This window comes from Phyllostomus discolor, chromosome 5 (assembly GCF_004126475.2).
Source record: "Phyllostomus discolor isolate MPI-MPIP mPhyDis1 chromosome 5, mPhyDis1.pri.v3, whole genome shotgun sequence".
In the NCBI taxonomy this organism is placed as follows: domain Eukaryota; kingdom Metazoa; phylum Chordata; class Mammalia; order Chiroptera; family Phyllostomidae; genus Phyllostomus; species Phyllostomus discolor.
In genome coordinates this window covers 133575582-133588381 of record NC_040907.2, presented here as the reverse complement: position 1 = coordinate 133588381, position 12800 = coordinate 133575582, and the positions used below count along the sequence as shown (strand labels likewise).

At 34.5% G+C, this 12800-nt stretch overlaps 1 protein-coding gene across 1 annotated transcript in view; it reads right to left on the bottom strand.

Moving 5' to 3' along the window:
* Positions 1-12800, bottom strand: part of TMEM26 (transmembrane protein 26) — a 35605-nt gene that overhangs the window by 9694 nt on the left and 13111 nt on the right. The window contains 4 exon segments of the mRNA XM_028514141.2: positions 5840-6060; positions 7701-7729; positions 7732-7813; positions 12287-12365. Of these exon segments, the coding sequence (XP_028369942.1) occupies positions 5840-6060; positions 7701-7729; positions 7732-7813; positions 12287-12365 (411 nt within the window).

The window sequence follows — 12800 nt, the reverse complement described above, 5'->3', positions numbered from 1 at the left end:
ATGAACAACTGATTTAACATCTATATGCTTTAGTGTACCCATCTACAATATGAGGATAATGATAATACTAGCCACTGTATTTTATATGGTAATTTTCTTAGGTATGTTGTTTAAATACATTAAACATATCAAGCTCTTAGTACAGCACTCCATACAGACTAAGTATAGTAGATCACTACAGGTTGGTTATTTTATTTCTATTCGAGCTTGAAAGAGATGGTCTCACCTTCTCTTTCCTGTCACTCTTCACTTTTTAAAATGATGGTAATGGTAGTATTTACCTCATAAAGTATTCTTATAATGACTAAATTTATCATGACTAAAACCTTTAGAATGGTGTTTAGAACACAGCAAGTGATAAATTAGTCATAGTAGTTGTTCTATTTTTATTATGCGAATATACTTCTTAAACTATTTATGTTTTAATTTCATCATTACAAAATAGAGATAAATAATGTACTAACTTTAACCCCAAGTAAGCCAAATTCTAACCCTGCAACAATGAATATCTTTTATGTATGCAAGGATTATATGAGCACACACAAAATTCAGGACAGTGTGTGTGTTAAGAAACTTATTAGTAACATTATCAAAAATAACTTTGGAAATGATGGCCAGAAAATTTTTGAAGCAGACGAATTTGTATTATTAAATCAGACAGTTAACATTACTCAGGAAGGTTAAAGGTTGGAATGTAGATAAATCACAGAATTTAAATGGCAAACGTTCAAAAAACATCGTGAAGGGATTTTGGAGTGAATTTGTCCAACGTTGTCCGCATTGTGTAACTGTCTCCCGCAATTGTTTTGCCCCATATTCTCATGTGTAATCTGTCTCCATAAATGTCAACCGAGAAGCTTGTAAGCAGACAATGAACTCTATTCAAAAAGAGACAAGAGATCTGGAGAAGTATAATTACAGGTGTGAGTGTCACTTCTACACTTGGAAAACTGAGAGGATCAAAGATTGGAATTTGGTAGGTCAGTGCACTAAATCTACTGAGTGAAAAGTAAAAATAAAGTAATAAATTGTTAATTTGCTTAACTATTTTTTTTGGAAGTGTAAATAGTCCTGTGGATAAGAAATAATCAGTGACTAGAATTCATCTAGTGTTTTAAAAAGAATCACACAAACCTCTTTAGAGGGGATGGGGAGGGATTAAAGGAAAGAAAGAAAAAGAAAGAAAAAAATGAATACTAATTTAGCTTGGAAAAATGTTTCACCAAGAAAAAAAGGGTTACATAGAAGAAACAGTGTAAACATAAGGAAATTCTCCTTTGTGTGTTCAAATACAGTAAAGTAACAGTAATGCTATGGGAACAGATTTTGTCTTTTTAATAAGTGATTTGAGCTAAAAAAAGACTGCACGGAGTGAGCCCCAAAGGTGCAAATAGCCACTTAGCTCTTCCTGGCAATGATACGGCAATTCAGACTTGCTAAAATAACGGAGGATGGCTGTAGCAGAAGGAAAAAGTCAGCGAGTCCTCTCCCTGACAGACATACATAAAAGTGGACAAGTTGTCAAAAAAACAAAAATCAAACAGACAAAAACACTTCAAGTCTCTGGAAATCAACCAAAGGCAAATAACAAACTGAGTAACATTTATTCATGAAACTTTGGTAGACTTTGGTAAGAGCAGTGGGATTCTGAGGCACTCTGGCCCATGGGATGTTCCCATATCCCTCCAGCTTGGCTATGTCGAGGAAAAGTTGCACCAGACAGAGGTAATTAGGTGGGGAAGATTTTGTTCAGGACTATTGCATAGTGGAGAGAGGCTGAATTCACCCCTACTGAAACAAAAGGCAGGAGGAATTTTAAGCACCAGGTGAGCCAGTGGAAACGTACTAGAGGACATTAGAGAGGGAAAGGTGGTCTCAGATCCACACATTAAAAATTACAAAGCATCACTGAGATAAATTAAGGGACATTTGAATAAAATAGGAGATGTTCATGTTCACAGATTGGAAGACAAATATTAAGATGTCATTTCTTCACAAATTGATGCTTAGATTTAATACAATTCTTATCAAGATTCACACAAGATATTTTGTAGAATTTGACAAGCTGATTATACAACTTTTATGGAAATACAAAGGACCAAAAATAGCCAAAATGATTTTTAAAAAGAACAATGTTAGAGGACTTACATCCAGTTTCAAAAATTAACATAAAACTCCAGTAACCACAATAATGTGGTGTTATCATAAAAATAGACATACAGAGCAATGGAACCCAAGTAGAATGTCCAAAAAAAACCCTCTTACATATGTAGTCAATTGATTTTTGAAAAGATGACAAGGCAGTTGAATAGGGAATGGATAGTCTCTTCAATAAGTGGTGCCAAGACAATTGGTCCCAGCTGAAACAAAAAATAGTACTGGAACAATGCCCAAAACAAAACAAGACAAAACATGAGATTAGACTCTTACCTCACACTGCACACAAAAAATTAAGTCAAAACATTACTGCAGAGAGTATTTCTAATTTTAGGTGCAGAAAATATTTCTTAGCCACAACACCTAAAGTACTAATAAAAGAAAGCATTGATACATGGGAATATATCAAAAGTTTTTTATAAATTGTTCTTCAAATGACATTAAAGAATAAAAAACAAGCTGTATGCTGGGAGAAAATGTGTATTTGTGTGTGTGTGTGTGTATGTGTACGTGCATATATATATATATATATATATATATATGTGTGTGTGTGTGTGTGTGTAAAAGGATTTGTATTTGTATCCAGGATATAAAAGAACCCTTACAACTCAATAATAAAAAATCAATCCAATGAAAAGTGGGCAAAAATTTGAACAGACACTTCACCAAGAAAGAGATAGATATAAATAGCTAATCAGTAATGGGACAGTGCTCAACAGCACTAGTCATCAGGAAAATGCAAATTAAAACCACAATATGATACTACTATGAACCCATTAGAATGGAGATCATCAAAGACAAAGGAAAGTGTTGGTGAGGTTGTTGGAAAAATGGAACTCTCATTGTTGGTGGGAATATAAAAAGGTATATCCACTTTGGAAAAGTTTGGCAGTTTCTTAAAAGTTAATCATGTGCTTAAGAGAAAACCTAGTCATTATACTTCTACTTATCTACCCAGTAGAAATGAAAGCAGTTCCATCCAAAGGCTTGTAAGTGGATGTTCATAGTAATATCATTCTTCATAGCAAAAACATAACAATACACATGTATATTAACTATGAAGTTGGGAAGTAAAATGTGGTATATGTATGGAATACTATTCAAGAATTTCAAAGGAACTAACTACTGACCGATGCAACAATGTGAATGAACCCCAAAACATTAGGCTGTGAGAAAGCCAGACACAAAAGACTATGTATTTCATGATTCCATTTACATGAAATTTCTAGAAAAGACAGAAGGCATATTGATGATTGCCAAGTGTTTGTAGTGGGAGAGAGAATTGACTGCAAATAGCCATAAGGAATCTGGATTTTAGTTTTAGTTATACAAATCTATAAATTTACTAAATATCATTGGACACAGAATTACAATACATAAATTTTATGGTGTATAAAGTCAAGTTGTTAAGAAAAAATTGCAATATGTAAATTATAAGAATAAGGCAGATTAACTTCATGTAGGCATAATGAAGGAATTTGATTTAGGTTAAAATAAATGGGCTTGAGGTTTCAGCCAGAATGCAGGAAAGAGGTAGATATTATGAATGTACACATCATTACAGGCTTTTTCCTAATCAGCCCAAATTATGAAATAAAATAAAACAGAAAATAACATTTTGTAATAATATAAGTAATGCTAAGTAGGCTGTAATGAAGTAACCCCCTTTGTATTACATGTAAATATTCCTTCCATGTATATTAAATTTATTCTGCATGATTGTCTTTTCAAGACCTAAGGGGAAAGCAATGTCACAGTAGGAAGGGGTTAAACCTCTCCTTTGAAGAAAGGGACATTTGCAGTGTCAATTCTTGCAATATAGATGGGCCCTGAGGCGAAACAAAAATTTTGGGGGTTAAGTTTTAGGAGAGAGAAAAAACCCTAGGTTCTTTCTGGGCCATGTTTTGGAGTCTTTGAGGAGTGATAGAAGCTGCAGGAGTGAAGTAGAGACTACAGAAGGTCACAGACACAGTGCAGTTATATTGAAGGCAAAATGCCTTCAACCTGAGACTGTGAACCTAGAAAGAAATTTAAAAATAAAAACCATGGCATAATTTGTTTGATCGCCATTCTCAGGATTTAATGCAAGTTTAAAGTGAGAAAAAGAAGATTTATGAAATATTCTGATTAATTGTAGGGTGGCAGAAGAAATTGCTGAACTGAAATTGCCTGCGTCGGGGTAGGGACTGTATGTATGTCCCTTCGCTCATCACCTGTGCACTGCTTGCTCCCCAGTCTCTGACCAACACGTTGCCTGGCACACCGCTAGGTAATCAATCAATACTGGGTTGATAAATGAATGTCTCATGGCATTCATTTCCCTCTTGAACATCTCGTTTCTTACCTAATACCTCTCCCATCCCCTATGATATTTGGCATGTATGTGTTCTGTATAGATGTAGTTAATTGTTTTTATATTCTCATGTCTGTGTCATTGTGCCTTTAGTTATTATTGTTGTTATATGCTTGGTAAGGATTTATGTTTTTCCTTGTAACTGCTTTGCATTGTAAGTGTCCTAAAGTATCTGAAAATTTGTCATATTATGTAAATCACTGACAAAATGGGAGGTATTAACACTACACAACTAATTATCAAAATTTTGCGGATAATGGATGGACTTAGATTGGATTCTTTTAAAAAATTCTATGTCCACTTAATGAGATGTAAGACAAATAAGTGTGAGACAGAGAATGATCATGTAAAGGTAACCATTGGTATAGATATACTTTGTGCTATAATTGGGATATTAAGTTTACTGAGTAAGTCAGTGTATTTTGCTCAGGCTTTATGTTTTTTTTTTTGTTTGAGAAACACAGCACAAAGTAAACTGTAGCATTAAAAGCCAGCCTTATTGCAATTTATTTTTATAGCATAGTGCAAAACAACCCAAGCTGAAAGTACATTCAGGCACTGAGATTTAAATCCCTAATGGTAAGAAATAAGTTCCATGAACAGAATGTGATCACGGATTCTGAGTGTATTGCTTGTGGCAAAATAAAGTACCAACTCAATAAGTTTTAATTTATAGACACCTACTCCAGAAAGCCTTGGGCACTTTGAACAAAACTTACTAAAATAAAATTTAGTAAAATAAAACTAATATTCCCCATTATCCATTCACACTAGGGAATATAAATTTTCCAACTGGGTAGGGGAGAGATTTTGCCAAGTTTCTTCTAGGTGCTTACTTGGAATCGTAGCTGGGTTGTGCTCCAGAAGAGACTCATATGAGTGACCACATGCCTGCGCACGGAGAATGTGAAAGAGGAGCCAGTGATGGTCATCCATCTCCAGAAGGTTTTTGATAACATAGGCACAACTAACCTGGGGTCCTGCAGAAATGCAGAGACTTTTCTTCTCACTCATAGGAAATATTATCCGTCCCTTTTCTCTAGCAGAAACCTTCTTTTTGTATTTAAATCTGTATTTTTATATCTATATCTATATCTATTCTATATCTATCTATCATCTATGTCTATATCTATACCTATGTATCTATCTGCACTATGCTAGTACCCACATGTATCTGAACAACAACAAATTCTATGATTCTACCATTGGGAATATGATATCCTAAAAATCCTTATTCATGCAGTATGTAAATGATGGAACAAAGGGACAGGTGTGTGGCTCTGACCTTGGAAAGAAGGTCTTTTCATTGTAGGGCCTTTCATTGCTTACCTCACATTTTTTTCTTTCAAAGTCTCACTTGTGAATTCCAGTATGTCAGCAGCTGTCCCCACAAACATAAGGAGAAGTTCAGAGAGTTGGTTCCGAGTGATTGTGCCCCCAATAGGCAGAAGCCATCTCCCAATTATGAGCATTAACAAGAGTGTCTGGTGGAGTGCCAAAGTCCAGTCTTTCTCAGGAACTTCAGACAAGTTCTGTATAAAAACCCGGGCCTGTTTGATAGGGACATCATACAGACAACATGGAGGATGAGTTACCGACTTGGAGAGAGAGACCTTCTTCACCGTGGCTTTCAATCAAGAGTTAGCTTTTGTAGACGGTTATTTTCAGAAGATGATTCTTCACTTACTAAAGAAAGTCAAACTCTTTTCAACTGAATGATGTGAAAAAATAAAAAAACCTAATGTCCTTAAAACGAACAAACCTTTAACTAGAAGTAAGTTAAACCTTATACTTGCTAGTGGGAATTCTTCTCCATGATATTTAAAAAGCCAATGTTAAGCCATTTTAAAGGTCATTATTTTATTTTGTTATTCTCTGGAACAGACTATAGCACATAAAAATTCTTAAATCCCATGTCATAAAATTTTTTTAATTCCTATATTTTTTTCAGTGATTTTAAGTCTGAATTTACAAGTCTGGGAATAACTTAGCATGGTACAAATTTTCTCTCTTATTTTTTATTGCTTTAAAACACTATCAAATTAAAAAATATATCATAATGTTTATTCATTACCTAAATGTAAATAAAGAGAATAACTATAAAGTTATTATTTTTATTCTGAATATTTAATATATTATTCAAACACCCATAAGCTAGCAACCACATTTTATTCTACCCTTATTCTTGGACTCTAAGAGTCCCATTCATATGTCCTGGATAAAACCTCTTGCCCATTTAACTTCTGAGTAAGTTTTGAAGTATATCATTGACCCTATAGGTTATGATTTAGAGGACAAAATTCTCAAGTGGATTGCATAGTGATTCCAAATGATTTACATTAAGTAATCTAACTTTGTTTGTGCAAATCTATTCATCCCTTTAGATTGCTTGCTGATGTTAAGTGCAAAGGTAGAGGGAGGATAAAAGACAAGTCAGGATGCTAACCTGATTGAAACCATGATGAAGATCAATAGCCTTTCATTACATACTTCTTTATATTATTCTATGAGACTTCACATACATCTTATCTAATTCTTATGGGGAGCATACTAGCAAGGGCTACATTAATTTTTCAATTATCAATGAAAAAATGGCAATACAGAAACATTAAGTGGTTTGTTCAAAGTGATATTGGTAAGCTGTGATTGGAACTTAAATTAGAACTCAATGCTAGTTCTATTATACCTCATAGAATCAATAGCTTATCTTATTGTTGAAAATGTGGTTAATTGGTAAGGGCCTTGGCCTTGAGTATTTCCCATATATTATTTTCTAATAGGCTGTGGTTAGTTTGCCAAATATCAGGCATGTGAAGAACAAAAAAAGTGATTCAATTTTGGCTGGGAACCTTCCTTATTTTATCAATATGAACACCTAAAAATATATATGGCAGACTCCAATCTTATATTATTCCTTCACAAATATATGTATTTCTCTTTATACATACATTGTCTGAAGTATTAAAGGTTCTTCAATGCTGCAAATTAAATATATCTACATATACATGTCTATTACACATGTTAACTATGTTTAGTAAATATAAAGATAGTTATTTTGCAAATTCCTGAGTCAGACAAACAACTGCAAATTTCCTTAGCAAAGAATGAGCTGAAAGGTGTAGAGCACATTTTCCTTTTGAAGTGACAAGATCTGCTAGACCCTTTGACATACTGTGGGGAAAGCACTCACTGTCTCGAAGAGACCATCCCCTCCACTGGGTGTTCACTCGACATCAGCGTCTGATTGAAGTCTTCTTTGCTGCTGTATTCTGTGACGTTCCTTTCCGATTGGCTACTGTAAGACTAAGAATTTTGTAAAAGGCAATTTGTCAAAAAAAAAAACAACAAACCAAACCCCACAATAGGTAGAATTTAAAGTGGCTTCAATTATCTAAGAATTATGAGCAGATATGTGGAATTTCAACAGTATGCATAAACATCTCCAAACTCAGATTATATGCTTGTGATAGAAAACCAATTTGCAACTAGTTTGAAAAGAGACTCTACTATACATGTCTTATTTTTCCACAAGTCTCTGAAGATGTAGACTCTCTAGATCACTGTAGAGAACTCTTGAATTATATAATGGGATTCCATTTTGAACATTGGAACAATTGTAAAACAAGCCAACAGCCAATAACAACATGGAAATACGTATGATCCTGGTCAAAGCCACTCACTCTGAGAGTTGTTTCTTGTCCAGAAGCCTCTTTATCAAAAATACAATTTTTCTTAAGTAGATGATCCAATTATTTTCAATCTCGCCTGTTAAGTACTATAACAACCAAAAAATTAACACGTTTGCCCACAAAAAATATATATTTAGTGCCAGTTTAGAAGTCCATTTAGGTGTATATAAAATTTGATAAGCCCTGGCTGGCGTAGCTCAGTGGATTGAGCGCGGGCTGGGAACCACAGTGTCCCCAGGTTCGATTCCCAGCCAGGGCACATGCCTGGGTTGCAGGCCATAACCCCCAGCAACCGCACATTGATGTCTCTCTCTCTCTCTCTCTCTCTCTCTCTCTCTCTCTCCCCCTGACTTCCCTCCCTAAAAATGAATAAATAAACCTTTAAAAAAATTGATAATAGACCTAAAATAAATGACACTTTTCCCTTCTCATTCCTTCACTTTGCAGGTAATTTCTGCAAGTAACTGGGCATGATTTTTATCTAGCCAGGTGCTGGGGATCTGAGGCAGAGAAAGAGGAAAGTAAGTAAGAGAGGAAAGGGGTGGCACTTGAAGATGTAGCTGTACCAGTGATAATTTCAAAAAGAAGTAAAAAAATATAAGATCAAAGATTTCTATATACATCTGCAGGGCTACCATCCTGTTGAACATGTCACACGAACCACCACCACCCATCCATGGTCACATGTGTGGATTTTGAGAGAAACTACTTTTTTAAAAACGCTAAAGCTGTAAGAAATGCATTTTGCTTATTCTGGATGCTTTGTCAATCATTCTATGAGCTATTTTAGAAAGTAGAAAAGCAAGTCTGTCAAGAAGCTATTTTTTTCTACCCTCCATCAAAACTGTTAAGTATTAGGGGTGAAATGACAAGAATAATTAAGAAAACTGGCCATGTGCCATATCTCCAAGAGGAAAAAAAACAGCTGTTTGCACACTTTTTTTTGTATAGCTAAGACTCCAAGGAAAAATAATAAAAATAAAAAAATAAAATATTGAACAAAGTAACAAATTCTCCTTGCAGAGAGCCACAGAGTTACTCTCACTAAGAACCCAGTGGTCAGTGGGAAGCAAACTTTGACCATTTGCTTGTAGGCATTGAAGCAGGTTTGTATATTAAAAGTGTGACATTTTATATCCTTATATCCTTTTATATGTTTTTATATCTTTATCACTAAAATCCAAGACAGTGTCTTATTTTGAAGAAAAATAACCTGCTCTGCAGTATAAGGTAACTTGGTAGCAAATAGCTGTCATCCCATTGTGATGTTATAACCCAAGTCCCCTTTTGCTCTCATAATTCCATTTATAATACATTGATGAGACCTTTCCTTTGAGTGGCAGCTGCCTTAGGACAGCAGAGAGCAAATGGCTTGACTCTGTAACCTAATCTGACTTGATTGTTTTTATGGTAATACTGTTTACGTTCAGCCTCCTGTAGGTGAGTTCATGTGTATAACCTGGGTGCCAACAAGCCACTTTTCTTATGGGCTATGTCTTTAAAATAGTTTTCAGCTTCAGAAATATTCCTTTGGGTCAAACTAGACTGACACCATCAAGACCAAGTTTCCATTGCTTTAACTGTACAACTTCATAAATAAACCTCAGAGTTAAGGTCATAATTGTTGTCATAGCCATTTTTGTTTCCATTCGTGCAGACCTTGCCAGATTCAGGAATGAAGGTACATAATTGATCATCTAGAAGTGTCTGCATGGAATAGGTCACATGTTTTCCTAATAACAATTCATAGGTCAGAACATTTAGGATTTAGGGTATATGGAAAAGTGAAAGGAAATTAAATTACTCTCCCATCAGGAAAAATTTAGATGATTTTGATGCTAACTGCTGTAAAACAGAATACATACTGAGAAAGGCAGTGTGGTTAACCAGAGTAGGGGACAAGACATAGGTTTTAAGTCCCAGGACGTTGTTGGTTAGCTGTGCGGCCTTGAGAAAATTACTTAACCTTTTTTGAGTCTTGGAGTCCTCTTCTAAAAATGGAAAATTCCTTAATTCTCATTTTTTTTTAAATTTACCTTTTTGTCTCTTTCGCTCTCACCTTTGTTCTATTTCCCACTCTGCCCACCCTGCCCAATTCAATCTTGAGCACTTATCTTAATTCTTTGTGTCAAAACAAGTCAAATCCATTACTACTAAAGGTTCAATTTCTTTTGTAGTATGAAAATTAGAGAGGCACTGCCTGTGGCTCAAAAATCTTTTTTTTTTTTTTTTAGTTTAAAAAAGAGCTTTTGGTTGCAGGCTATTTGTTGTAACAGGATTTGACCTATGTATCAATTAACTGTGCCACATGTTTATATTATAAAAGCATTTGGGGAAATGAATTGTTATTGTGGATGATAGCCATGTCATAGAATTGGATGTGAAGGGAAAAAATGGTTTGAATCACCAGAGCCTATTTCCATACCCTGAAAGTAGTAAGCAATAAGGAAATTGAAACAGTCCCCTAACTCCCTGTGGTACAATTTTTAAAAGTCATGATAACTTGAATTAACCAATCTACTGTTACAAAAATACTTTTTCCGCAGAGATAGAGATATCCTATCACTTTAATATTTTTTAAATGGGAGATTTAAGATAGATAAATGTTTTCTTCATGCCTGTTTTGTTGGTACATGCTTGTGGAATTGTTCAAAAATAGTTCACAGAGCTAAATTCCCCTCTGTGTGCTAAAAATATGGGGCAAGTATTTCCTGGATAGGTTTGAATATCTGAAACATATATAGGAGGCTCCACTTTGCTATAAAATGACCAATTATAACAAAGAAATCTGTGTAGGGGCAAATTCTCACAGATCTTGCCTAACCTATTGTATCAGTGAAGGTAATAAAATAATACTATATCATAACTATGGTTTATCTGTAAAGCAAAGCCTTATAACCTGGCCCCTGAAAATGTGAAGTCCAGGCCGGTGCCTGATGGACTTTACTAACCAACCTTCCTGGTGTTGTACAGGTGCACAGAAAAGAAGACATGACTGAATCCAGCCTACAGCCCACTACCTAGGTTTGCCCAAGTAAAAAGCAATTCACTTAAAAATCAGAGCCTCTCTCTCTATATATAGATGAGGATCTCTTATTGAAAGCCATTGTTTATTTTCTAGGTGACTGTACTTCTAATACATATAGCCCACATTTTCTGGTGGTGGTTTCATGACTCTTCTCCTTCGCGCTATATCGGGGCTCTAAAGTAAAATCCTTGTTTCATTAAAACAGTTCATGAGGTGAATCTCTTATAATTTGCAAAGCCTGTATTTTAAGATGGTCTATTTCTTTCAATGCCTGGCTTATTTCACTTAGCATAATGCTTTCCAGTTCCATCCATGCTGTCACAAAGGGTAGGAGCTCCTTCTTTCTTTCTACAGCATAGAATTCCATTGTGTAAATGTACCATAGTTTGTTTTTTTCTTCAACATTCCAATAAAGTCATGAAATGGGACTTAAATATTTGGATATTTGTGGAACTGTAGATCTGAAATACTATCCTTTGATTCAGATAACAAATGATGGCGCTTCTTATTCATTATGCTACTATAACCAATTATACAGTTTTTATGTATTAAAAAATAGACTATTTCAAATATCCTCTCCAAGTTTGATTGCATTTATATAGCAGAGTACAGGTGATGGAGCTTTCTTTTTGTTTTCGTTGTTACTTTGTAGAATGTTACTTTGTAAATGTCACTTTGTAGAATGTTAGATAACCAAGCCCATTCTTTGCCCAATATAGAAAAGAAACTCATTGATGCTGCAAGGGTTAAAAAGAATTTTTACAGCCTCATGTGGACTCTAGTATGTTGGGGGGTGGGGAAGTCTTAGGAACAAAATCTCTAACACAAATTGTTAATTAATTAATTGTATATAATCTTAAGTTTTAAATTAATGTAACATTTTTATTGGTTTTGACAGATCATGAATTCACTTCCTTTTGCTGATAAACTCGTATTTATTCAATTCTTGAATAAACTCCAGTTTCTTAGAAAAAGTGCATTTCTGACACAAATCAGATTAGAATATGAAAGGAGTTTACTGCTGAATATTCCACTTTCCTAATTTCCAAAAGGATGTACCTGGGTCCCATGGTGTACTTCAAGAATCCACAATGATGGAACGATGTTAATTAGATATACAAATATGGCTGGTGAAAACCTGTGAAAGAGGGAGGGGAAAGATAGTTTAGCTTTTCCAAAAATAAAAACTTTAAAAAGAAAGAAAAAATAAATGCATATACTCTGACCACAGTAAGTCAAACCTTTTTATCTCAAGTGTTTATTTCAATGGGGAAAAAGGCATTATGTGATTTCTGCCATATGGATTATAGAGAAACAAAGTAACTGTAAAAGGCGCTAGCAGCTGTCATTCTCACTGAATTTCTAATCCAATTAATAGAGGTTAATTTTAATATGGTTTAATGAAACACTGCCAATTAATTTCAGGCACAAAACTGAATATTTTGTATTTAATACATTTTGTAAAAAGCAAATACAGCAAGAGTAAATCTTGGATTTTTCAACATTGCAATATCAGGAAGACTGATTATGTTTTTCAATATTAACCTGGAATTCTGAGAGCTCCAATAATAAC